At 38.1% G+C, this 25,917-nt stretch overlaps 2 protein-coding genes across 2 annotated transcripts in view; both read right to left on the bottom strand.

Moving 5' to 3' along the window:
• bbs4 (Bardet-Biedl syndrome 4) overlaps positions 1 to 12,737 on the bottom strand; it is a 28,020-nt gene extending 15,283 nt beyond the window's left edge. Inside the window, exon 1 of the mRNA XM_042410922.1 lies at positions 12,303 to 12,737. The gene's annotated coding sequence lies outside the window, so the exon portion shown is untranslated. The remainder of the gene's footprint in view (positions 1 to 12,302) is intronic.
• A 3,483-nt stretch (positions 12,738 to 16,220) lies between these two features.
• On the bottom strand, positions 16,221 to 25,000 carry scamp2l (secretory carrier membrane protein 2, like). Its single transcript, XM_042418956.1, has 9 exons — positions 24,799 to 25,000; positions 23,971 to 24,048; positions 23,766 to 23,852; positions 22,602 to 22,719; positions 22,374 to 22,502; positions 20,851 to 21,010; positions 20,297 to 20,398; positions 19,601 to 19,718; positions 16,221 to 18,269 (listed from the first exon to the last, which is right to left on the bottom strand). Exons 1-9 carry the CDS (start codon positions 24,853 to 24,855, stop codon positions 18,114 to 18,116), a joined length of 1,005 nt encoding a protein of 334 aa, XP_042274890.1. The 5' UTR covers positions 24,856 to 25,000; the 3' UTR covers positions 16,221 to 18,113.
• Between the last annotated feature and the right edge of the window lie 917 nt (positions 25,001 to 25,917).

The following is a 25,917-nucleotide window of genomic DNA, read 5'->3' as shown; positions in this document are numbered from 1 at the left end:
GGGCGATTTTTTTTTGAAGACATGTTTTCTGTTTTACTTGAAAAGTGAAGTTATTCCTTGAGGTTTTTGCTGGTGTTATAAAAAAAAGTATGTATACATGACTTCACCTCTTGGTACTACATTATATATGTGTTGCTTTTTACCAAAAACATCATCTCAAAATGACAGATGATTACCTGGAATAGAAAGAAACTTTGAAGTACAAAAGTTGTTTTATTTTTTGGCTTTTCTTTAAGGTAATTTGCAAAACTGTAATAAGGAGAAACAGATATGTGTACGGTTTTCAGTATTAAATTAGATCTATTCATTATTCTGGAGTAAAGGGGATATTAAGGGACATTTTAGCTGCAAAGTGAAAATCAGCTAATCATTTACCAACTTCTGTGTTAGCTCAATGATCAAACATCATTTATTTAACCACAAACACACACAGTGAGTTAACAGCTGCATTTCAAAGTCTGTTTTCCGTTAAATTACATTAACAAATGATTGGAGTTTAATTGTTTGGGTGTTTAGATTCAGCTGGAGTGAACTGTTCCTGCTCCAGTGTGAAGGAGAGTTTTTAATTATTGTATCTTTAATTCTGGCTCTTTGAACGTACATCCACAATGTCAAAAATGAATCATTTTAAATTTAAAAATTCCAAAATCTGTCCAATCGCAACCCATGAGACAAACCAAAGCTTCTCTAGCAGCTACAGTCTGAAAACTGAACCAGAAATTAAACCCACATTTGACAGTTAAAATTTACTGCTTTTTGTCTTTAATGAAAAAAATTTGTATTTAGACAGTTTTTGCATGACAGATGAAAAATGGAAAACCATCTGCAGCAGATGTTCTTTCAGAAAAGATGATTAACAAGAGTGGATTTATTCATTCTGAATGGTCTCTAAACTTTTTCATTGTGAAATACTGGACAGTTTTATCTCTTCAGGCCTCTAGAAACTGTTCAAATGAAACAATGCGAGAAAGAAGAGAACATAACTGTAACCTGTGACGAGGGGTCTCAAGCAGACAGATAAAAAAAGACATTTAAAGACAACTTGATGGGCTGTGGGAGATTATTTTCTGACATTTTCTGACATTTTCCAGGCAAAGTGAATGATGGATAAATGACAAGTCGATAATAAAAATCTTTAGCAGAACCTCAGCAGTTTTGTGCACTTAAGTTTGCAAATTACAGTTTATAGCAGCTTAAATGTGCAGAAAATAAAGGTTTAAACGTTGAAACTTTTGCTTTCAACATATTTTTTTCCAATTAAAATGACAAGAATTGAACCAAGAACCAGAATCAGAGCAGAAAACCATAAACAACACATTAACATTGTCTTTTTTGTTTCACTTTCAGAGCAATAATAACAAGTGTGTTTGCCAATATTATAATCTCCTCATCCTTCACCATTTTCACACCAGAATCTGATTATAAAACCTTTTGGAGCGACTCATATAATCGTTGGACGTCTCCAACACTACAAACACAGTAACACTAGTCTGCACTGATGGAGGCAGCTGAACTGTGTCAGACAGAAACATTTCTCTAAATCATATTTTGCTGTCTTCGGTGGCCAAAAAACAGAACTGAAACCTGAAAACTGTTGTCAGGTTCAGTTTGCCTGTAAATGAATATTATTGCCCCTTAATGTGTAAAGTGAAACTATTAAAGAGAGATTATAGACACTCATCTGGCTGTACTTTTATTATTTTTGAGTTTGAAAATGGCAGATTTATTGGTAACAGCATGATGGTGATGTGTTTTATTAACTCAGCATGATGCTTTTTTTTACAGCTTCACAGATTGAATATATGAAGCTGCACACTGCAACAATTTAGTCTTTATTTCCACAAGGAAAACAATAAAACATGATGCATTCATATGAATGAGAATTTTTAAAAATGATATGAGTTTCTGAAGGCATCTCACTACAAAAAGATAAATAGGATTTGGTCAAAGAAGAAGGAAAAAAATAACTATTACTAAAGAACTTAGCATAACAAGACAAATTACACAAAACAAAAACTAAGAAATTAAATATATTGACAATAAAATAAACCTGAGATTTACACTACAGGTTGCAGCTTCTGTGGACTTTGAAGGTAATGTTCGAACGGAGAGGAAAGATGGACTTTAGCACACAAAAGGACTGCATCTTTGTTGGCTGGATTAAGGTGGGCTGAGATATTGAAAGCCAACATTATGGAGGCTGGTACCGTTTGGGCACCAAACCAAGAAATTCCTGGTGGACAGGAGTATTACAGGGAGATTCCTGATTTAACAGGAAAGTATTTCAGGACTTTTTAGCCCAAGGAACATGGCAACTAAAAAAAACATAGAAAAGTTTACAGACTGCAGCATCTATAGCGGGAGGTCAATAAAGCTCCCAGGAGGATTTGAGAAATGGCCGGCGGCCTTACACCTGGGAGGCATTGCTTTGCACTGGCTGCCCTCAGCAAGGGAGGACTACTGACAGATGACTTTCAGCTGACAAGGGCGGTTGCAGCTTTCGCATTTTTTTATGGTGATGTTCAAGTTGAGAGGACGTGTTAAAGAGGTTGTGGAATAATTCTTCTGATTTAATAGGAAAATATTACAGGATGTTTTGGCCCAAGGAACATAAGAAGTCTTCACAAACTGCAGCGTATGTGGTGGTAGGTCAATAAGGCTAAAATGAGCATCTGAGAAGTTGCCAGACGACTGACTAAGGAGAAGCAGGGCTTTGCACTGGCTTTTTTCAACAGTGGAGAACTACTGTCAGTTGAGTTTCGACAGACAAGGAAGCTTGCATTATTTGCAATTTTTTAAAGTAAGTCATGAGATGAGAGGACAGAGGAGGGATGAGTGTGGTTCAGCAGAACCAGGCACATGGTGAGTATTGAAAGACCTCACAGGAGGATCTTAGAAGTTGCAAAACAACTGACTAAGGAGAGGCAGGACTTTACACTGGTTGTTATCAGTAGGAGAGAACTGCTTTCAGATGAGATTCATCTTGACAGGGAGGCTTAAAATGTACTTAATTTTTTAAAGTAAGTCAGAAGATGAGAGTAGAGAGGACACTTCGGTGTGGTTCAGGAGAACCAGGCACATGTTGAGTATCGAAAGACCTCACAGGAGGATCTCAGAAGTTACAAAACGACTGACTAAGGAGAGGCAGGGCTTTGCACTGGTTGTTATCAGTAGCAAAGAGCTACTATCAAATTAGTTTCAGCTGACAGTGAGGCTTACATTGAACTTAATTTTTTAAAGTAAGTCACGGGATGAGAGGAGAGAGGAGGACTGAGTTTGGTTCAGCAGAACCAGGCACATGTTGAGGATCAAAAGACCTCACAGGAGGATGTCAGAAGTTGCCAGACGACTAACTAAGGAGAGGCAGGGCTTTGCACTAGCTGTTTTGAGCAGCAGACAACTACTGTCAGTTGAGATTCATCTTGACCGGGAGGCTTACAATGCACTTCATTTTTTAAAGTAAGTCAGAAGATGAGAGGAGAGAGGAGGAAAGAGCTCACAGGAGGATCTAAGAGGTTGGCAGACGACTGACTAAGGAGAGGCAGGGCTTTACACTGGCTGTTATCAGTAGGAGAGAACTGCTGTCAGATGAGATTCATCTTGACAGGGAGACTTAAAATGTACTTAATTTTTTAAAGTAAGTCAGAAGATGAGAGTAGAGAGGACACTTTGGTGTGGTTCAGGAGAACCAGGCACATGTTGAGGATCAAAAAAGCTCACAGGAGGATCTCAAAAGTTGCAAGACGACTGACTAAGGAGAGGCAGGACTTTGACTTTGCACTTTGCACCATTAGACCTGGAAATGCTTTATGATCCTCCAGGTAGAGCTGGAGGATGCGACTAGGAAGAGAACGTGTAGGCTACCTTTCTTAGCCTGCTGTGACCACAACAAAAACCCAGATAAGTTGTGTGAAACCAATGGATAATATCAGAAAGAAGTTCAGTGCTTATCAACTGTACATCTGCTTTTACGGTGTCACACACATTTGGTTAACTTAGATAGTTTCAGGCTCTAACAGAACAACATCACACCAGGCCCGTGTGAATGGCTTTTCATACAACAGACCACCAGCACTTTCCTCAGTATAGCCTTACTAGGACTAACAAGAAAAAAGGCAAAACTGCAATTACACAAAAATGACCAACGATGAAGAAAAAGGCTGTGGACACTGCAGCCACTGCAACATAAATACATTAATCAAATAACCCGTAAAGCAGAGGCATCGCATAAAAGGATGAGCGATATTAACTGCAGCTGCAGCTCAAAAACATATTTAAGTAACTGTGTAGTGCACACACACATACAATGCTACTGATTGGTTGCTCTTTATAGGGCTCTGTCCCCATACATCCATCTAATCAACAGGGTCAACGCCAAAGTGTATCAAATAAAGCTTCTGCATAATGTTTATCTTTAATCTTTATCTGACTTAACAGGGTTAATAGTAATAAGTCACTCTTCTAACTAATCTAGGTCACTTTACATGGACAGCAACTAACAACTACCTAATACCATTTTACAAATTACATGTGAGCAAAACATTGATATATGAATTAATAAAAAGTTTTGGTAACTTTATAATACAGCCCGCGTTTTACCGTGTAACTTCCCATGACTTACCATGTAATCCCGGAATTTACGGTGTAACTTCCTTGTATGAATCCGTACAAATAAAATACTTTCCGGTTCTTACCGGTACTTAATTGTAGGTAAAGTGGAAGAAAACAAAACGAGAAACAAGGGAGTAACAATTGGGGTTTTAAAGTGTAACTTCTTGACAATTAGCATGTAACTTCCTGGAACTTATGGTGTAACTTCCTTGTATGAATCAGTATGTTACATGTGTATATGTGTACTAAAATCAAATGTTTTTGCTCATGCCAGTTATGACAATCATTTTTTTATGTATGTGTGTTTGACAGGCAAGCTTCACCCACACTGCAGAGATTTATTATGCTTATGTCTTCTACTTCATTGTATGAATTTGAATAGAACAAGTCGAGAAATGGGTCTATACTTTTGAAAATTAGCTCCTAGCAGCCATGTTGGTCTGCAGCACTGCAGCAGCTCATAACAGACAAACCTACACATATATATAGTATAGTATAGTATATATATAGTATATCTTTAATTACACAATAATAAGGTACGCAGGAAGTTATGAAAAATGATTATATTCTTAAATTACACAGAAACCACAACGTATGTGCTGTTCTCTGTCTTACTCTGTAAATATAGACTAATAAGTACATGGTAACAACAGGTAGCGGGCTGGATTATTAAATTCACACTGTTCCCCAGTCCTTACTCTGTAGGTACAGACTACTTACCCTATAAATACATGGTAACAACAGGTAGCGGGCTGGATTATTAAATTCACACTGTTCCCCAGTCCTTACTCTGTAGGTACAGACTACTTACCTTATAAATACATGGTAACAACAGGGAGCGGGCTGGATTATTGAATTCACACTGTTCCCCAGTCCTTACTCTGTAGGTACAGACTACTTACCCTATAAGTACATGGTAATAACAGGGAGCAGGCTGGATTATTAAATTCACACTGTTCCCCAGTCCTTACTCTGTAGGTACAGACTACTTACTCTATAAGTACATGGTAACAACAGGGAGCAGGCTGGATTATTAAGTTCACACTGTTCCCCAGTCCTTACTCTGTAGGTAGAGACTACTTACTCTATAAGTACATGGTAACAACAGGGAGCAGGCTGGATTATTAAATTCACACTGTTCCCCAGTCCTTACTCTGTAGGTACAGACTACTTACCCTATAAATACATGGTAACAACAGGGAGCGGGCTGGATTATTGAATTCACACTGTTCCCCAGTCCTTACTCTGTAGGTACAGACTACTTACTCTATAAGTACATGGTAACAACAGGGAGCGGGCTGGATTATTGAATTCACACTGTTCCCCAGTCCTTACTCTGTAGGTAGAGACTACTTACTCTATAAGTACATGGTAACAACAGGGAGCAGGCTGGATTATTAAATTCACACTGTTCCCCAGTCCTTACTCTGTAGGTACAGACTACTTACCCTATAAATACATGGTAACAACAGGGAGCGGGCTGGATTATTGAATTCACACTGTTCCCCAGTCCTTACTCTGTAGGTAGAGACTACTTACTCTATAAGTACATGGTAACAACAGGGAGCAGGCTGGATTATTAAATTCACACTGTTCCCCAGTCCTTACTCTGTAGGTAGAGACTACTTACTCTATAAGTACATGGTAACAACAGGGAGCAGGCTGGATTATTAAATTCACACTGTTCCCCAGTCCTTAGTCTGTAGGTACAGACTACTTACCCTATAAGTAAATGGTAACAACAGGGAGCAGGCTGGATTATTAAATTCACACTGTTCCCCAGTCCTTACTCTGTAGGTACAGACTACTTACCTTATAAATACATGGTAACAACAGGGAGCGGGCTGGATTATTGAATTCACACTGTTCCCCAGTCCTTACTCTGTAGGTACAGACTACTTACCTTATAAGTACATGGTAACAACAGGGAGCAGGCTGGATTATTAAATTCACACTGTTCCCCAGTCCTTACTCTGTAGGTACAGACTACTTACTCTATAAGTACATGGTAACAACAGGGAGCAGGCTGGATTATTAAATTCACACTGTTCCCCAGTCCTTACTCTGTAGGTAGAGACTACTTACTCTATAAATACATGGTAACAACAGGGAGCAGGCTGGATTATTAAATTCACACTGTTCCCCAGTCCTTAGTCTGTAGGTACAGACTACTTACCCTATAAGTAAATGGTAACAACAGGGAGCGGACTGTATTATGTTCTCCCGTCCTTACTGAGCTGTTTGGTTCCGTTACCTTTCATGTCACAATCTAAGAACATGCAACATGTCATTAGCAACACACCGGACCAACATTTTGAACAGACGATGAGAAAATATTATTGAACATGATTTAATAGAATATGTTTCATTTATAACTTCTTAACTATATAAACTACTATTATACAATATAAATATTCTATATAAATTATACTACATAAAACTTAACAAAAACTATATATAAAACTTAAACAACAAAATAACTTATCTATCTTAACTAATCTGTCAAAATGTAGTTATAAAATGATTAATTTTTAGTAAAAAACAAAACACCAAGAACAAAACAGGAAACTATGTTTAAATTGTAAATGTAACAGACCAACAACAAAAAAAAACAATTCTCAGGTACTTTGTTCTTATGTTCTACATCGCCAATTTAGTGGGAGGAGTTCATCATTTCTTTGCAGTCTTTTTTATTTTGTTCTTTAGCTCAGGGCAGGAATCCACAAATCCTTTAAACTGCAATGCGAAAACTTTTAGGGTTGTCCCTTCAGTGTAGGTGGAGACACCAAAGTTTTCCCCTTCTGAAGATATATCCACCTGTAATCACAATTATTGAAGTGTATTACAGTATAGTGAAGTCTAAAACACACATGCACACAATTGTTACATAACAGCACTCATTACATTACCCCCATCCACACACCCACAATTAAAAATGATAGTTACAAGTTATTCTGATATTATGTAATTTGTAGTAGTGAATAATTTAAAAAAACAAGCATGATGGCACCACAAATACAGCTATAACATTTTCACATGCAGTGCACATACTGTAACGTTACCTCAGCAATGCTTGTCAGAGCCATTGTTGTTCTGTCCACATGATCCATAGTTTGAAGGTCTGGGACACACAGAGATTGATTTCGTTTTTAGGTTTGATTCTGTATGTTTTTCAGGACATATCCATACCTGTGTATGACCCGCTCAGGTGTAGTCAAGTGTTATATTTCTTTCCCGTACTTGTAAGGTGTTGGGTAATAAACAGTACTGTCCTCTAGGTTTAATACAGTACAAACTATAACTCACTATATATTAAATAAAAAACAGACATTACTCCCTAAAGTAGAGTAAACAATGCCATCTAAGGTAACATATTCCTTCAGCATTTAATTTAAAACAGCATGAACCATGTGAGTTTACATTCTGGACACAGAAGTAACTTGTACATTCTTCTTGCCAAAGTCCGCCTAGCATGGTGGCTAATTAGCGATTAGCATGACTCGCGATTAGCATGCTAATACACAACTGGCGCAACTGGTTCTCGCATGCTAACTGCCACAGGTACAGCCATCTGAGCCCGCCCATCCTCTTCCGCTAATTTTTTTTCCCAGGATGGCGAAGTCATGACCCGCCCTACTCTGCCTCTGATTGGTTGGTACTCGTTGCCTTCGTTGGTTGGGTTGGTTAGGTTTAGGCATGAGAAGTGAGATTGGTTAGGATTAGGGTAAGAATATCACAGTAAGCCAATCAGAGGCAGAGTAGGGTGGGTCATGACTTTGCAAAATATCGCTTCCGTTTATACGCTTGCCTACCAGCATGTTCATGGTCCGTATACAAACCATGGATGTATAAAGAGAACTGGATACAGCGTCAGAGGCAGGGCCCCGTTCATTCTTATGAAAGTTGCTCAGTGGCACATGAAGCCAAAAAAAATCGACTTCCCAGTATGAAAGTACTCAGATCTTCCACATTGTGCGGCCCATAGACCATGCGCACTAGTGACTTTCGCTGGCCGAGTCGGCTACTTCCGGTTTAGCCCTCCAGCTAACTTGAATGGGGATAAAACAATTCAATCATGTGGCTCTTCTAGGCTTTTGAAATGTGATCGGACCAAACGGATTTAATTCTGATAATGAGACAAGTCATTTCGCGGGGGTTGTGACGCTCAGAAAAATTTATCTGCTGACGTCTCTTTCACAATGTAAGTCTATGGGAAAAAGTCTTTTTGGGCCAGTGTGCATCACGTGACGTTGTAATTACACGGTTTGGCCGCTATGTCAAATTGGCTTCAAAGCCTGGCACTCTTCCTGTATCCAGTTCTCTTTATACATCCATGATACGATTCGACGGTCGTATAGCAGTCGTAACGTAGTAGTGGGCTGTAGCATGGAAGTGGCAGTTAGCCTGCGAGAACCAGTTGCTCACTCTCTGCATTCACTAGCCTCAAATCACCTGCTTCTGTCATATTTATGATGTGCACCCTTTGTTTGTCTTATCGTAATGTGTTGCCTGCCTTATGGGAAAGTCTTAACAACCGAATTCATGTGTATTAGCATGTTAATCGCGAGTCATGCTAATCGCTAAGTAGCCACCATCCTAGGCAGACTTTGGCAAGATGGTTGAACAAGTTACCTCTGTGTCCAGAATATAAACTCACATGGTTCATGCTGTTTTAAATTAAATGCTGAAGGAATATGTTACCTTTGAGGGCATACTTTACCCTACTGTAGGGAGTAATATCTGTTTTGTATTTAATATATAGTGAGTTATAGTTTGAACTGTATATTAAACCTAGAGCACAGTAAGTTACTGTTTATTACTGTATTATTAACACCTTACAAGTACGGGAAAGAAATATAACACTTGACTACACCTTAGCGGGTCGTACACAGGTATGGGTATGTCCTGAAAAACATGGGTATGTCCCAGGCCTTGAAACCATGGATCATGTGGACAGAACAATGATGGCTCTGACAAGCATCATTGCCGAGGTACAGTATGTGCACTGCATGTGAAAATGTTATAGCTGTATTTGTGGTGCCATCGTGTTTGTTTTTTAAACTGTTATTCACTACTACAAATTACATAATATCAGAATAACTTGTAACTATCATTTTTAATTGTGGGTGTGTGGATGGGGTAATGTAATGAATGCTGTTATGTAACAATTGTGTGCATGTGAGTTTTAGACTTCACTGTATTGTAATACACTTCAATAATTGTGATTACAGGTGGATATATCTTCAGAAGGGGAAAACTTTGGTGTCTCCACCTACACTGAAGGGACAACCCTAAAAGACTGCAAAGAAATGATGAACTCCTCCCACTAAAGTGGCGATGTAGAACATAAGAGCAAAGTACCTGAAAATTGTTTTTTTTGTTGTTGTTGGTCTGTTACATTTACAATTTAAACATAGTTTTCTGTTTTGTTCTTGTTGTTTTGTTTTTTTTACTAAAAATTAATCATTTCATTTTATAACTACATTTTGATAGATTAGTTAAGATAGATAGATTAGTTAAGTTATTTTGTTGTTTAAGTTTTATATTTAGTTTTATATATAGTTTTTGTTAAGTTTTATATAGTACAATTTATATAGAATATTTATATTGTATAATAGTAGTTTATATAGTTAAGAAGTTATAATTAATAATTCCATTTAATCATGTTCAATAATGTTTTCTCATAGTCTGTTCAAAATGTTGGTGCGGTGTGTTGTTAATGACACGTTGCATGTTGTTAGATTGTGACATGAAACAGAACCAAACAGCTAAGTAAGGACGGGAGAACATAATCCAGCCCGCTCCCTGTTGTTACCATGTACTTATAGGGTAAGTAGTCTGTATTTACAGAGTAAGACTGGGAGAACAGCACATACGTTGTGGTTTATGTGTAATTAAAGAATAAAATCATTTTTCATAACTTCCTGCGTACCTTATTATTGTGCAATTAAAGATATACAATGTATATTATTACATTACTGTATTGTTATTTTTTCATCCTTGGATGACAATACAAGCCTTTCATAGCTGTGCACTGGAGAGAGGTAAGTTTGCCTGCAGGTAAGTGCTGCAGACCAACATGGCTGCTAGGAGCTAATTTTCAAAAGTACAGACCCATTTCTCGACTTGTTCTATTCAAATTCATACAATGAAGTAGAAGACATAAGCATAATAAATCTCTGGAGTGTGGGTGAAGCTTGCCTGTCAAACACACATGCATAAAAAATGATTGTCATAACTGGCATGAGCAAAAACATTTGATTTTAGTACACATATACACATGTAATGTACTGATTCATACGAGGAAGTTACACCATAAATTCTGGGAAGTTACACTTTAAAACTGCAATTGCTACTCCCTTATTTCTCGTTGTTTGGTTTTCCTCCACTGTATCTACATTTAAGTACCAGTAAGAACCAGAAAGTATTTTATATGTACGGATTCATACAAGGAAGTTACACCGTAAGTTCCGGGAAATTACATGGTTAAGTGATGGGAAGTTACACCGTAAAACGCAGGCTGTATTATAAAGTGTTACCAAAGTTTCTTGCTATCAACCAAACATTTACTTTCATCCGACATGTTTCTGCATATATGACATCAAAGTCGCCAAGTAGTGTACCACAATTTGCTGACTTTCCATGTTGTTGTTCCAACTTGAGAGGGCTAGGAAACTAATTTTTCCAATTACTCCGACACCACATGAATGCAGAGTTAGTTTACATTATACAGTAATCCACCAGGAGAGTGTACTTGCATGTATGTGACTGGCCAGTGCAGCTTCTGGCCAGATGACGTCACATTGAGGCCTGATAAAAAATTTTTTGCTGGAGCTTTCTGCATCAAGGCCCCACTACACTGTTAATCCACTGTTTTCTATTCCCGCTGTGCTCCACAAATAGTTTTTTTTAATAATTCTGAACTGAGGATGACTGAAGATGAGTGCTCTATAGTCACAGGAATTTGTCAAAAACAGCAAAAAGGCCATGCATACTGAAGGTAGATGTTTCCTAAGTAGTCACATGCACCTGCTTACTTCCAATATGTTCAGTCTTGTGGTTACAATCAGTTCTTTGCTTCACAGTCATGCTGTCATAGTTAGTTTACATCTATTCTCATATTTCTAATGTAAGATGTTACGTAACATATTACACCCTGTTTATACTTCATGAGCTTTAGGTGAATCAGATCTTTACAGCATTAGAAAGATGGATTGTAGTTGACTGTTATCTTTATCTCTTGTTTCTCTTGTAGATGTCAGTTTTTGTTTAGTTACAACAATTGTTAAGTGTCGTATTTATGCTAAAGGTGTATTTCTTCTGTATTGTATTAGACTGAATTGTATTACACTTGTTCTGGACACACTATTATTATCTTTCACATATCTGCTCTTCTAAAAAGTCCTCACTCAGTTATTTAAACTGAAACTGTTAAAAGTCAACAGCACTCAGGATGTTATCAAGTGGTTGCTTGGGTATGTTGAGGTGTTTGATTAATGATAATAATAATGAAATCTAACATAATTATAATAGATTTGAACATGTGTCACATCTGATCTAATCCAGAGTATGTCAGATTAGATTGCATCAGGTTAAGTGTAATTAGATTAGACTAGTTTAGATTATTTTAGGTTGCAGTAGGTGGTGTTATCAGGTGGCTGACTGGTGTTTCTAGATGATTCTTTACTCACGACCCTCTTTGATGTAGCTCTTCCCTCAGAAATATCACAGGGTGAAAAAAACAGGACTCCAGCAGGATCACATTCAGGTAGATCTCGTCCCCTGATGTTGTCCTTCCTCTGTTCAGGGTTTCAGGTACTCAGATATAAAACTTGCTCCCTCTTTGTCTCTGCTTCTCGCTCCTGTGTTTCTTGTCTGTCCCTCAGAAATATGCGAGTAAATGAGTGAACAGGTTCGAAGCAACTATCAAACCTTCTGTTGCATTTGTTATGTCACAAAACAGCTGTGAATATTCTAATGAGCTGCTGATTCTGTTCTGAACGTGGGCGACGTCACGGTGCGTCGCGTCAACTGACGCGTTGAAGTAGAAGTTTTCTTCTGCGTACCAACAGGCTGTTGTCTGAGTACTCAGGATTAATATCTGCAATCAAAAAATACTGCAAGTTTGACAACAACCTGAGCAAACACGCAACAGACAACCCGAAGACATGTTTAAAGATCAGAGATGAAGATCGACTCAAAGCAGCTCGCTCTCAATTCAATTCAGTAAACTTTATCGGCATGAATGTCAGATGAACAATATTAGTCCGTAGACAACTCTCTCTCTCTCTCTCTCTCTCTCTCTCTCTCTCTCTCTGTGTGTGTGTGTGTGTGTGTGTGTGTTCCTTATTTCTTTGAATGTTTCTCTCAGTTGTTCGACAATCAGTATAGAGCTTCAATTAACGATTATTGTCATTATCGATTAACCTGTCAATTATTTTGTCGATTAATCAATTAGTTGTTTTGGTCTATAAAATGCCAGAAAATGGTAAAATAAATAAATAAATAAATAAAAATGTCTGTTTCACTGTTTCCCAAAGCCCAAGATGACGTCCTCAAATGTCCTGCTTTGTCCACAACCCAAAGATGTTCAGTTTACTGTCAGAGAAACCAAAAACGAAACTAAAGAACATTCACATTATTTTTTGGACATTTTCTCCTTAAAAAAAAAGACTCAAAATGAACAATTTCATCAAAATAGTTGGTGATTAATTTAATAGTTGGTAGCTAGTTGATTAATTGACTAATCGTTGCGGCTCTAAATCAGTGCATTCACAACAAATATCAGATTGTACAAATGCTGATCCATCAGGTCGTGTGTTGATCCATGCAGTGCAGCTCACAGCATCACACACAGACACCATTTTTAAACTTATGCCCTCTGATAAAACGCACATAACCACCATCACAAAAACAACAACAATGAAAAAACTACAAAATCGCAACTTGTTCCTGCTTTATTTTACTGTAAAAATAGCAATATGAAAACACTGCAGACCAACAGTCTCTTTAAACCTCTCCCCTCTGAGAAGCCTATCATATTCAGGAAAATATGAGATAAAAAACAAACAATCAGCCACTTAATAAATTAAAACAGACTCACTGGTTTGTCTTGATGTGAGAGGAGACTCAATGTTACTGTGGATCCATCAATACTGTAACAACATCTCCGAAACTTCACAGAACGGCCCACAAGATGACTGAAAATTCAGCGCCTATTTTTCTATAGAAATATCATTAAAAACACTGTGGCAACCTGCAGGCAGGGGGGCTCATAACTGTTGTTCCCCACTGTGCCCTCCACCTGAAAATAATCTGGATCCGCCCCTGGCTGGAAAGTGAATGAAAACACATTTTGTGATGAATGAAACTTCTTTGCTATACTGTATCACTGCAGTTAAATCCTGTGCAGAAGAAGAAACTGTTTGTGGCAGTGCTTTATTTTGCTATCAGAGTCTTCCTCTCAAAATCACTGAGGTTTGCACAAGTTGTATGTGTTTCTCCCCTGTGTTCAGCGGACGTCAGCATAACATATCACAGGCTTTCTCAACATCAAAAAACACTTACTTGAGCTTTCCTCATTTCATCCTCTAGACACAACACTGGATCCATAGTAGTCCCTCCTTTCCTTAATCTGCTTTGATATGTAGCCACCATACTTCTTAATTCCGAGAAGAACATTAACCTCCCATTTATCTCTCATTTATTTTTTGGTCTTTAGTTTCCAGGCCTGCTGGCATCTTTTCCAGGTTTCCTTATTGGAATAATTATCACCTCGTTCCAGCTGCCTGGCATTCTTCCCTTTTCCCACACTTTGTTATACAGCAGCAATAATTTCTCCAGACTTCCCACACTTAGATGTTTTAACATGCCATAATTTATTTCATCTTTACCAGATGCAGCCTTTCTTGTTTTATCGAGAGGCCTTTCTTAATTTTTCCCATGCTGAAAGGAGCATTTTGCTCACCATCAATACTATCTTTTTTACATAAAGCCTCCCTGTTTTCAGATATTGTTTTCTCTCTGCCTCCTCTTCCTTCTTCAGACAAATTATTGCAGATATGCACCATAACAGAAGTGTTTGCCATTAACTCTGCCTTTTCCTTATTTGTTACTGCAGTCTCATTTCCATCAGTCAGAACTGGGTAACTCCGCTCCCTACTCTCCCCTCCCACCTTTTTTATCATCCGCCATACCTCTCCTAAATGAGATGTGTTTCTAGTTGTATCACAGTACTTTCTCCAGTGTGTCCTTTTTGTCTGTCTTATTGTCCTCCTTACTACTGCCTGGGCTTGCTTGTACTGAATCATATGTTGAAAATTATGAGTTCTTTTGACTAATGTAAACACCTAATTATTATCTATTTCTCACTGCTTCCTTACACTTATCATCCCTCCATGTTACTACTTTCTTCTTTGTACTGCCTTTACTTTTAGGAATGGGTTCTGATGCAGCTGATATTATGACCTTCCTTTATTTTACACTCAAATGGAATTTTGAACTGAAGGCACTAATACAACAGTGTGTGTCCAGCACCATCACATGGATTATTTTAGCACTGCAGATTCAACAAGACATAATTTTGATGTGTGTATGCTTGTGTGTAGACAAGAACAAGGTAACATTAATCTGAGCTCTTCTCCCTTGTCCACAATCTCCTCCTCATTCTTCTTGAGCTCAACTAACTTTTCCTTGTAGCCCCTCCTCAGAACATTTGACTGTGAGCTGACTTATGAGCTATTTCATCTGACTGCCAGCCTTGCCCTCAGCCTCTTCTGCAAACCTGTCTGCATCTCTGGCCAGACTTTTAGAAAACTCTTGGATGGTTTTCCTTTTCTCCCTTAGTTCCTCTAGATAATCAGCTGTAGCCTTTCTCCTCTGGCCATGTGCATCAGACTCCTGCTTCCTGTTCTCTTGATCGAGGTGGATACATTACCTGGACCTGGCCGATGCCACAGAAGTCAGGAGCTCATTTGTGAGAAGTATTATATGAATTTAAAACTGCTCTATGTCTGAAATACGGCACGGTGCCTGAGAACTTCAACCACTGCATTCTTACTTTCAGGTGATTATACACTAATTAAAACATACTTATGAATATTATATTCCATTTCTCCAGCGTTTCCAGAGGGCAAAAGGCTTGAGTTTATCATGAGAATCAATATGCCAGATCAATATGCTATATGAGACATCCTCTTTTCTTACTCGTAGGCCATACTCTCTCCATTTAGAATACATCCGTCTGTATCCGTGCAGTCGTCCTGAGTACAGTAACTGGTCAGGAATGAAACCGACAGCATTCTGCAGATTACTGTACTGCTTTCTTCTGGAGAGACCTCTTGATCTAAGAATGCATTTTACAAGTTTACTGATTATATGACCATGCCTATTGAGCAGTAGTACTATATCAGCATACTTAATGCCTAGTTCAAAGTAAAATTCAATGAGCTGATCCAGACTGGGAATAGACTGGGAATAGACATATGTTCAGAAGGAATGGAAGAAGAAAAGTATTGTAAGAGAATTTATTGCGAGGTAATGCGAAAAAAATTTTGTACCTTATGGATCTTATCTTAATGTGTTTTTACATGTAGCCAAAACACTTAGGATAAATGAAAAATCTTTAATGAGCCAACAGTATTAAACACAGTCCAAATCTTTAAAATAGAACAAACAATTTATTGACTGTTAAGACTGAAAACCGATTTCCAACAATACCCCTCCTGTAAATATATTTTAAATAGATTCCCAGTATATACAACAAACCCTAATACACATTCTGATCAAGGAGAAACTTCATAAAACAAATCCTTATGTAAAGACAAACAAAAATAAGACAAAACACTAATAACTAACAGCCTTGTGCAAAAAAAATCCCCACACAAACATTGGTAGGATCTGCTGAAGGCACCGAGGTTATAATTAAACAGTGATTCAGTGTTATAGCAACAAAAGATTTTAGAATTTTACAGTGTATCTATTCACAAGTAAAAATATGAAAAAGCTAATACCTAACAATAAGTAGGTGCTGTTAAAAAATACAAACTATCTGCGACTATTCAGTAACACGTGACTTTGGTCTGCAATACAATTCCTACTGTTGCAAAGTCAAACAAATGTATAATCAACAGATAAACAGTGTGTTCTTTCTGCTCATTAATGCACTCTTCCTTGGTAAATACACCTGAATTCAGTTAATGTCAGTAACATCACATAAATAAACCTGCACCCTGTCTTTCATTTTCACCATGGCTAAGCTCCATATTATGTCAGAAAACAGTATAGTAATCTTTACAACTCAACATGAATTAAAATGCAACACCCCAGTTACACCATGTCTTCAATTGACCATCTGAAGAGCTTTTTGTCTCACTTCATCTAAACCAGAAAGCTGATTAAAACAGTAATAAGAAAATCCTTCATCCCTTCACCCTTCACTAAGCATCAGCTTATCCTATACAGTATTATACACATGGGAAAACATAAAATTCAGTGAGCAACAATCAAACAGCAACTCTGTTCATCGGTAGTGCAACATGTTGTGTTACAGTACAACCTTCATTTCTCACTTCCGTACAATCGTCAGGCTGCATCTCATTTTACAGGGCAACTAGTCTGATTGCCTGAGAAAACAGGAACTATGAAACAATCAGAATTTAGCGCCATAAAGAGTACTCCATGTATTAACATTTGTTAGAGTTAAAGACTGGTTACCCTGTAAAGCTTTATGTGCTGCTGTAATGACAAAAATATGTAGACATACATTATAGGGATCCATCATTCATTGACAGAAAAACATTCTCAGGTCAAATATGCTTTTTTTATATATTCCAAACTCTACACACAGTGTTTATCTTTGAGGCCCCAGAGTGTTATCTCTACACTAACAGTGAGATGGATAGTAAAAGTCCCAATACTTTAACAGTGACAGGATTTAAATAAAAGTACCTTTACTAGGCCACAGCTCTTTGTAGCAGTGCACCTCGGACACTTTCATATTTATACCCTTAATCTGTCTAATTTTACATGCATTTCAGTTATTTTGTGATGAGGTGTTGCACATTTCTTTCTTTTGTCATACCCACTTTGCCTCCTGATTCAGCTTCAGTTAGTAATTTCCTACAATAACTTTTGATAGCCTGATATTTGAACATGCTGTATATTATATTATTAGTAGTGGGGAAGTGCAAATAGACATTACATGCTTGTATAAGACTTTGAGCTTGTCTTCTGTGCCACAATCTCCTTAAAAGTGTATATGTGGAATATGTGGAGAGAATTGGGTTCACCTCACTAGGCTGATCTGTTGACCATAAGCCACAAATATGCAGCAACAAGATTGTTCCTGGTTATAAGATATTTGTTTTTTTAGGTGCTTTTCAATAAATAATCACACCCCCATCCCCCCCCCCCCCCCCAAAACAATGACGAGAGCTCAGACTAATCTGGTACATTGATCAGAGAAAAGACTAGTCTGAGTCACCAAGGATGTAGGGGAGGGCCTAGTTTCCTTGGGGCCTGCCAAAGGCTCCCTGAGCAGCGGAGGTGGCAGCGCTGGCTGCAGCAGTCTGGAAGTTTCGGTTGGTCAGGACTCCCTGGGAGAACTCCTGCTGGGCTTTAGTGAAGCTGGCACCTGTCCTTCTGTACTTTGAGTGAACCTTGGTGAATAGGGAAGAGGGACACAGGTTAGGTCAGTGACAGGTTTATAAATCAGAAGAAGTCACACCTGTTAGTGAAAAATCTGTCGACTCTCACTTGGAACCTGCACCTTAGAGGGATTTTCAAAGTGAGGAAAAGCAGAGCAAATTGTGAAAATTGTGTTTAATGGCTTTTGAACAGGCAAGACATGGCTGCTGCATTTTTGGTCACATCTTTGTTAATGCCACAGCTTTCAATCCAATTGTGTGGAAAGTTATGCCATGGGCAAAGAAACAAGTAATGACCTTTCAGGCTGAACTAGATGAAGGTGCGGCTGCAGGATTTTCTTTTTAAGATTTGCTACTATTGCAAGACAGTTATTTTTTGGGCATTTTTTTTAAACGCTTCTGCTGTTTTCTCTGGCACGCATGTATTTTGTTGCAGATCTGGATCCACATGCAGTTCAGAATCAAAAGAATTTAACATTTTTCTGTTATTTAAAGAAACTGATTTGTTCAACCTTGGTGGAAGCATATGCTTTCTGTAGTTTTAGAAATGATATTTGGCAAGTGTGGACAGGCAAAAAACACATTTTTGGAAGAGAATGAAAGGCCACATGGTCTTCAGATTCCACATAGAGCACAGACTTGCTGGTTGAATGAAATAAAGGCTTCATACACTGACCATAGTGTACTTGAGTCTGCCTAAAAATCACAGAAAAACATATACTGTAATTGTTCATTTTGTGTCTCTGTTTCCTTTTCTCATTCACCACCCTTGTGGTGTGCTATGTTGAGGTCAAGTCTTTCAAATAAATTGTCTGGAGGCCCAGCTTGCTGACCTTTTTTGGGAGTTTCTACACCTTTATAAACTATCAACAGTTTCCTAATTCACATATTCCCTGTGCTGTCTAAGATGCCCTTTCATTGCAGCTGATGTTGGAAGTTTTTGTCACCACTATTTTTAGTTTCTCTGGTTATGTTTCTCTCTGATCTGCACGCACCCTCACTGAGTTGGAGTCAAAATAAGCAATATGAAGCCACAGCAAAAATACCCATGTTTATATACAGTATGCATGTCATGCCATGTTTGACTTTCTATTTTAGGCAAGTGCAATTAATTACAAGGCACTGTCTATCTATCACTATCTTTAATTTTACTGCAACCTTCCAGCATGTGTAGACTGCATATTCACAAATGGGGGTACTGTTACCTACCCAGAGACACGTGACATATTAAACTCTACTGGTTAATATTTAAATGGTAACCAGGTTATCTGCAAAATACACATCTCAGTAGCTCAGTATTCTCTTTTGTGAAGAGAAATTGTAAAACTGTTATATTAGCATACCATTTTCAGTAAGATGACGCCCAGGACGGCGTTCACGGTGAAAAAACCGGCCACCACCATCATAACCACGGCCACAGCCAAGTTTTTGCCGATCATGCTGATGGACACAATCCATCCACTGTCAACAACAGAGTCATACAAACACAACCATGTGTCATTTCACATTTCCTCTACAGTAAGTGAGTACTGTACAGTATACAAACAGTCATTAAAGAAAAGTACTGTAAATTAATGAATGAAAAAGAAATGAGCCAACATCATATCCTCCACCAGTGACTAATGGAAAAGCATGAAGCTTGAAAAACCGAATGATGGAAAACTGAAAAGTCTATTATATTATATGAAATAGAAAAGAAACCCAAAGAGAAAAGTTCCACACACTTACAAAGCAGCACCCCTGACAAGTTAGGGCAGCAGGAATCTGTCAAAGAGACGCAAGAGAGGAGATACAGGCCAGAATACACACACACACACACACAAACACACACAGGTTTGAATGAAGACACACAAGGACCAGTGCATACCCACATTTACTATGAAGCTACCCAAAGCTGAATGCATATGTTTCATTCTTACTAATGACAACAGACACTCATGTAAGCAATGAAAAACTGTCTCATGCATTTACCCCACACATTCAGGCTTTCACTCAACATGCAGATGATGATGATTCAGTTAAGAAAGGTTCCCACTGACCTGTTTCCCCAACTGGGGATCCCCACAGTCTGGATGACGTACACTGCCACTTGGAAGAAAAAGACAAAGAAGAAGAAAAAGAAGCTGAAGGAGCTGTCGGACCTAGGGAGGAAAACAGACACACAAAAGGCATGTTATTAATGTTATATAGTGTTTAAGAGGTTTGTAATAGATATTAGACTTAATAGAAAAGATACTCTATTAATTATTTAAGTCACAAACATTTGTCAACAGTGTATCTGCACTTTGAAACCCTCAAATGAAAGACTTGTGTTTCAGTGCATTACTAAATAATGTGGTGAAAGTTCCTCCCAGACCAAAGAAACAAAACAATAGTCTGTAAAATCTAAACATTATTTTTCTCATGTTACTCCAACTGTGAAGGTGTAAATACTATTTCTGATGCTTCTCGTCTCTGACCAGGATAACAGTCTAGAGAAAACACTCATTAAAAATGTTGAATCAAAAATGCTGAACTATTTAAAAAGCAATGTAATGCAAATCATAGAATATTTCACAAACTGGGACAAGGCCAGTTAAGCAGCGTAGTGTACCTGAAGGCCTTGTAAACAGGCCTGTACCAGCAGATAAAAGACACAGGGGTGAAGAGGATGAACCAGAGGATGGAAAGACCAAAGTCTACACCGTGCGAAGAGTCTGCAGTGAAGTAAGCCAGGCAGGCCAACACGTTGAGGAACAGAGTGGCACTGTGGACTGAAGACACAGAGAGAGAACCCATGAGCGGGACTAACAATGGTGGAATGGGAGGTGCCGTCAAATAAATCGTCCTCTGGAAAAAATACAACGCTCTTTTGTTTTTGAAAAGAAACAGAATTGTGTGTATTTTTCTAATAAATCATCTTTGGTGCTGTTTTAGAGGCATTACTGGATCTGAATGACATCTTGATCAAATAATTAATTGATAAGAGTGACAGTGTTGATGTGTAGGATGTGTGATTCGTGAAAGGGTTTGCCAGTAGCAGTGGAGTGGACTGACCTCTGCTGGATTTTAAAAAGAGTGGAGCTGGGTTGTAACAATGTCCGCTCCTTACTGAACTGATTTTAAAATACTTCTTATTGTTTTTTAAAGCCATGAACGGCCTAGCTCCCTCCTACGTTGTTGACATGCTCTCTGAATACACAGCAGATAGACCCTTGAGATCATCCAAATAAAAGGTCTCCTCACCATACCTAGAATAAATACCAAATCAGGTCAAATCATGGTGCCTTCAGCCATTATGGTCCTACTCTTTGGAATTCTCTACCACATGAAAAGCAGACTAAAAACATATCTTTTTTCGCAAGCTTTCAGTTATATTAATGGGTAAAACCTTCTTTTTAGAAACAGTATTATTATTGTTATTTCTTTTAACAATGATAATAATAATAATACCTTCTCACCCTCTCATTTTTTATGCTGTCTTATATGTTTTTATATATGTAACATCTTCTTATTTTATGTTTTATCTTATTCGTTTTATATATGTAATGTTAATGTAATATATTCGTTATGTATGATCTTTACTTGTTTTTACGTACATTGAGTTTATGCCTGCCGTATGAAATGTGCTATATAAATAAATTTGACTTGACTTATAAAGTGGCATCCTATCCTCACATGTTAAAAATGTTCAACATCTTCTAATGAAAAAAAAAAGCAAAATTCAACAATAGTGTGTTTTTATATCTGTAATATTAAATGTGTAAAGTCAAATCTGTCAGGGGTTTTTCTGATGGCCTATTAATGAATTAATATATTTTAGCCAATTAGAGAGATAGTTATGTTGTACGTCATGATTATTTTGTTAACTTAAAGTCATGATGTGGAAACGCAGATGTAATAATGCACTCTGCAGTAAGACTGGTCCATCTTCAGCTCAAAGGCAATAACAAAGAAGAAAATGTTAATACATGCATCTGAAATTATCACTGATTCAGAGTTTTAAAAGGAGATGCGTTCATTTACGTACAAAACAATCAGATGTCAACTACGCTATCCTAAAGATGTCCACAAACAACCCAATATGTTGTGTGAGGAGGCCAGTATTGAGGAACTACTGCCTGCAGGGGTACTTACACATCCAGAGGTAGTACATTCTCTTGCAGATCCTGCGGTAGTCGTCTGGGATCTCCTGCTCAAAGTCCTGATAGAAGCACGGCTTCACAGGGAAGAACTTGGGAAGAGGTGGCCAATTGTTCTCTTTGGCTGACAGACAAAGATTTTCAAATTATACATCAATTCTTTTTGTTGAGATGAACAACATGAATCTACGTGCAGTCACTTATAACAACTGCAGCTACTTACCGCCTGTGGTTGATGCCTGGTTCCGCAGCTCCTGCTCCTTCCTCTCCAGCTCAGCTGCTTTCCTCTCCAGCTCCTCCTGCTGTTTGATCAGGTTAGCCTGGCCAGCATTTACAGTTGCCTGGTGGGTGATAGAGGAGCTGCACTTAAAACACCGTTAAATATTATCAATGCATCATATTTAACTCCCTGCAGGTGGGAAATTCATGAACTACACAAGAGGTTGCATCAAGCTGACACGTCATTCAGCCGTGTAAGACTTCAACTCCTCCTTCAATTTTGATCTACTAACTACCTACAGTTCCCACTTGATTAGAACGATCTAAATATTAGCTGAAGTAGAGCTGCGGCTAACGGTTATTTTAATTGTCAGTTTATCTTTTTTCAAATAATAGATTAATTGTTTAGCCTATATAATGCCAGAAAGTGGTGTAAATTGAAGAATTTTTTTTAACAATTTATCAATTATGAAAACTGTTGACAATTTTCTGTCTATTGACTTATCAATTAATCAACAAATTGTGTCAGTTCTAACCTGAAGCTAACTGTAAGTCAAAACACTATTGTCCTCATCTATTGTTTTCATCATTCCTCCTGTTCATACTGATTATTAGAAGATCCCTTCATAATGCACTGTATAATGTAAATGATGGGGGACAAAATCCACAAGCCTTCTTCTGTGCAAAGATGTATTTAAAGGTTTATCTGAAGCTAATATGAAGCTTCAGCTGTCCAAATGACTCAAATCAAGTAGATATCTTTCAACATTACAGTCTTTTTAGTGCTAAAGTCCCTCTTTTTGTTACTATACTTCCAAAGCAGCTCAACAGGGAAACAGATATCCACTTGATATGACTAACTCAGACTGCTGATGCCTCATATAAGCTTCAGATAAACTTTGAAATGCATTTTTGCACAAAATAAGTGTGGACACACTGTGGATTTTGGTCTTAATCACTTACATTGAAAGCACATTTGAAGGGGATCTTTTAACAGCCAGTATGAACAGGAGGAATGATTACAGTGAGGAAAACCTGTTTCACTGTTCATATGGACACCTGACTGTTGTTTTAAGACAGCCTTGAAAAATTGTGAACCTATCCTTTAAATGTAATTTCACATCTGCTTATTTAATGTCCTTCATTTGTGTGTGTTTGTCTTACTCACTTGTGCACTCTGCTCCACAGAGGTCTGTAGTACGGCGGGTTGAGATGAGGCAGCAGAGATGGGGATGGTCGTGTCAGAGTTTTTTCCCTGTGAAACAGATTGAAAGTGCTTTTTAATAATCACTAAATGTCCCCTCAATGATAGAACTACACATTACATTAGTATACATGTAAAAATGTGACAAAACCAAAGAAGCGTCCTGTACCATTTCAGTTGCAGAGAACGGGTTGAACTCCCCGATGCTTTCAGTGGCTCTGCTGGTGGCTTGTGTGACTGAGGCATCCTGAAAAGGAGATCAAACATAACTTGATGTTACCATTGTATTGTTGAGAGGCCCTTGGAAGTCTTTATTTAGAGTTAGGTGTGGAGTAAGCAGTGGCTGAGAGAGTCCCAACCAGTCCAGGAAGAAAACTTGACTGCTGGATTGTCTCACACCTCATTAACTATTCATAGACTCTTGGCCCCGGAGCACTTTCGTCTCAGTTAAACCACAATTTCTTGGGTTTGAACAAACAAAAGTTGATCTGCCTTTAAGGAAATATGTCGAAAAGACATACATGCATGTCATCAAAAACTATTAGATCTGAAAACACTGGGATGGGATCACCAAAACAAAAAACAAGAACAAGCCCTTGTGAAGATGAAAGCTACAAAGGATAGCCTATTTCTTGCGCCAATAACCACCATTTCCCCTCGGGGATTACAAAATCAATCTTCTGGTTTCTTTCAATGGCGTGTTGAGGAGGAGTCACAGTTGGTGGTTGAATATCAGCAGGCACCTGTTCGCTGCTCTGCTTACCTGCGCAGGTGAGTCAACAGCTCCTGCACACCTTCAACGCCTTTCTTTTCAAGATTATCCTCATAAAATAGCCAATAATTAGACTATAATGAGTCACACTTTATGCTAGTTTCAATTCTTAGCCAGGAAATGCTGAGGCCAAACCCAGCAACCAACCAAACAGGTTTTGGTTGCAGCATATCTTTTACAGCCTTAAACTAGGTTCACACACAGAAAACAATACGACAGTCACACCTGAAAGGGATTTACGTCCACTGGATCGACGAAGGGGTTGCTGTCAAATCCCGACATCGTGGAGAAAATGTTATTTTGTTTGAAATAAACAAAACGACAGCTCCTGTCTAAACGACGGCGGTGGCTGCTGCTGCTGCTCCTGTTGATCCTGATGGTGCTGTGAGGCTCTGCGCATGCGTCACTCGATAGGTGGACAACGTCACCGGAGGTTGACGCGAGTCATTTCTAATGAGTCCGTCTTTATTTCTAAAAAAAATAATGTCACTTGGTTTCAAATGTGCGGTTCTCGTGACTTTCTGATGTCAGTCCACTCGCGTATGTCTTAAAATACGATCCAATCTATTGTGGTAAACGTAGAAAGTGCTTTTTAAAAAACTTTATTTAATGTCTTAAAACGCACTTATGATGCCTTCAGGTGCTGTTGGACGTTTGGTACACATAGGTAAATTACATGTTTGCAAACGTTTAGTCAGCAAACATAAAATTGAAAACATGGTAACTAAGGTTCATAACAATACATATAGTTCCATTACATTTGGGGCTCATAACTTATCTTGTAGACCTTGAAATCTGATTTATGCACATCCTCCCTTCATCCCATAGACTGTATATAATATATCTTTATATACAGTCTATGCTTCATCCTAACACAACGGGACGGAAGAATTCTAAAAATTCCCGATAAACAAAGACACCTGAATGTAGTCCGGACCTGAGGTCTGTACTACGAAGCGAGGCTTTAAATACATGTAGGTATTATTATAAATGACCATAGAAGGAGTATTTTTGCTATTTAGTTGGATGATGAATATGTCATGCACATAAAATACGTAAAAGTAATGTCAGACTGTTTCTGCTACCAAAGCAAAGAGTGGGAAAGTAGTTAGGACTGATGAGGTCTATCTGACCCAAATGTTGCATTTATAATCATGGGAGCCAATTAACAGTGTGGGGATTATTTTTTTTCTAATAAAAGACAATCTTTCGTTTTTATTTCCAGTTATTATCACTCTGTTGTCTCATGTTATTCTGAGTTGCAGAGATGGAATCAGAGTGTAAAATCATCCACACTGTCAGATATCACTCCTGGGATAAAATTAAGTTTGCATGATTAAAATG

This window comes from Thunnus maccoyii, chromosome 1 (assembly GCF_910596095.1).
Source record: "Thunnus maccoyii chromosome 1, fThuMac1.1, whole genome shotgun sequence".
In the NCBI taxonomy this organism is placed as follows: domain Eukaryota; kingdom Metazoa; phylum Chordata; class Actinopteri; order Scombriformes; family Scombridae; genus Thunnus; species Thunnus maccoyii.
This window is presented reverse-complemented; position numbering and strand designations above follow the sequence as displayed.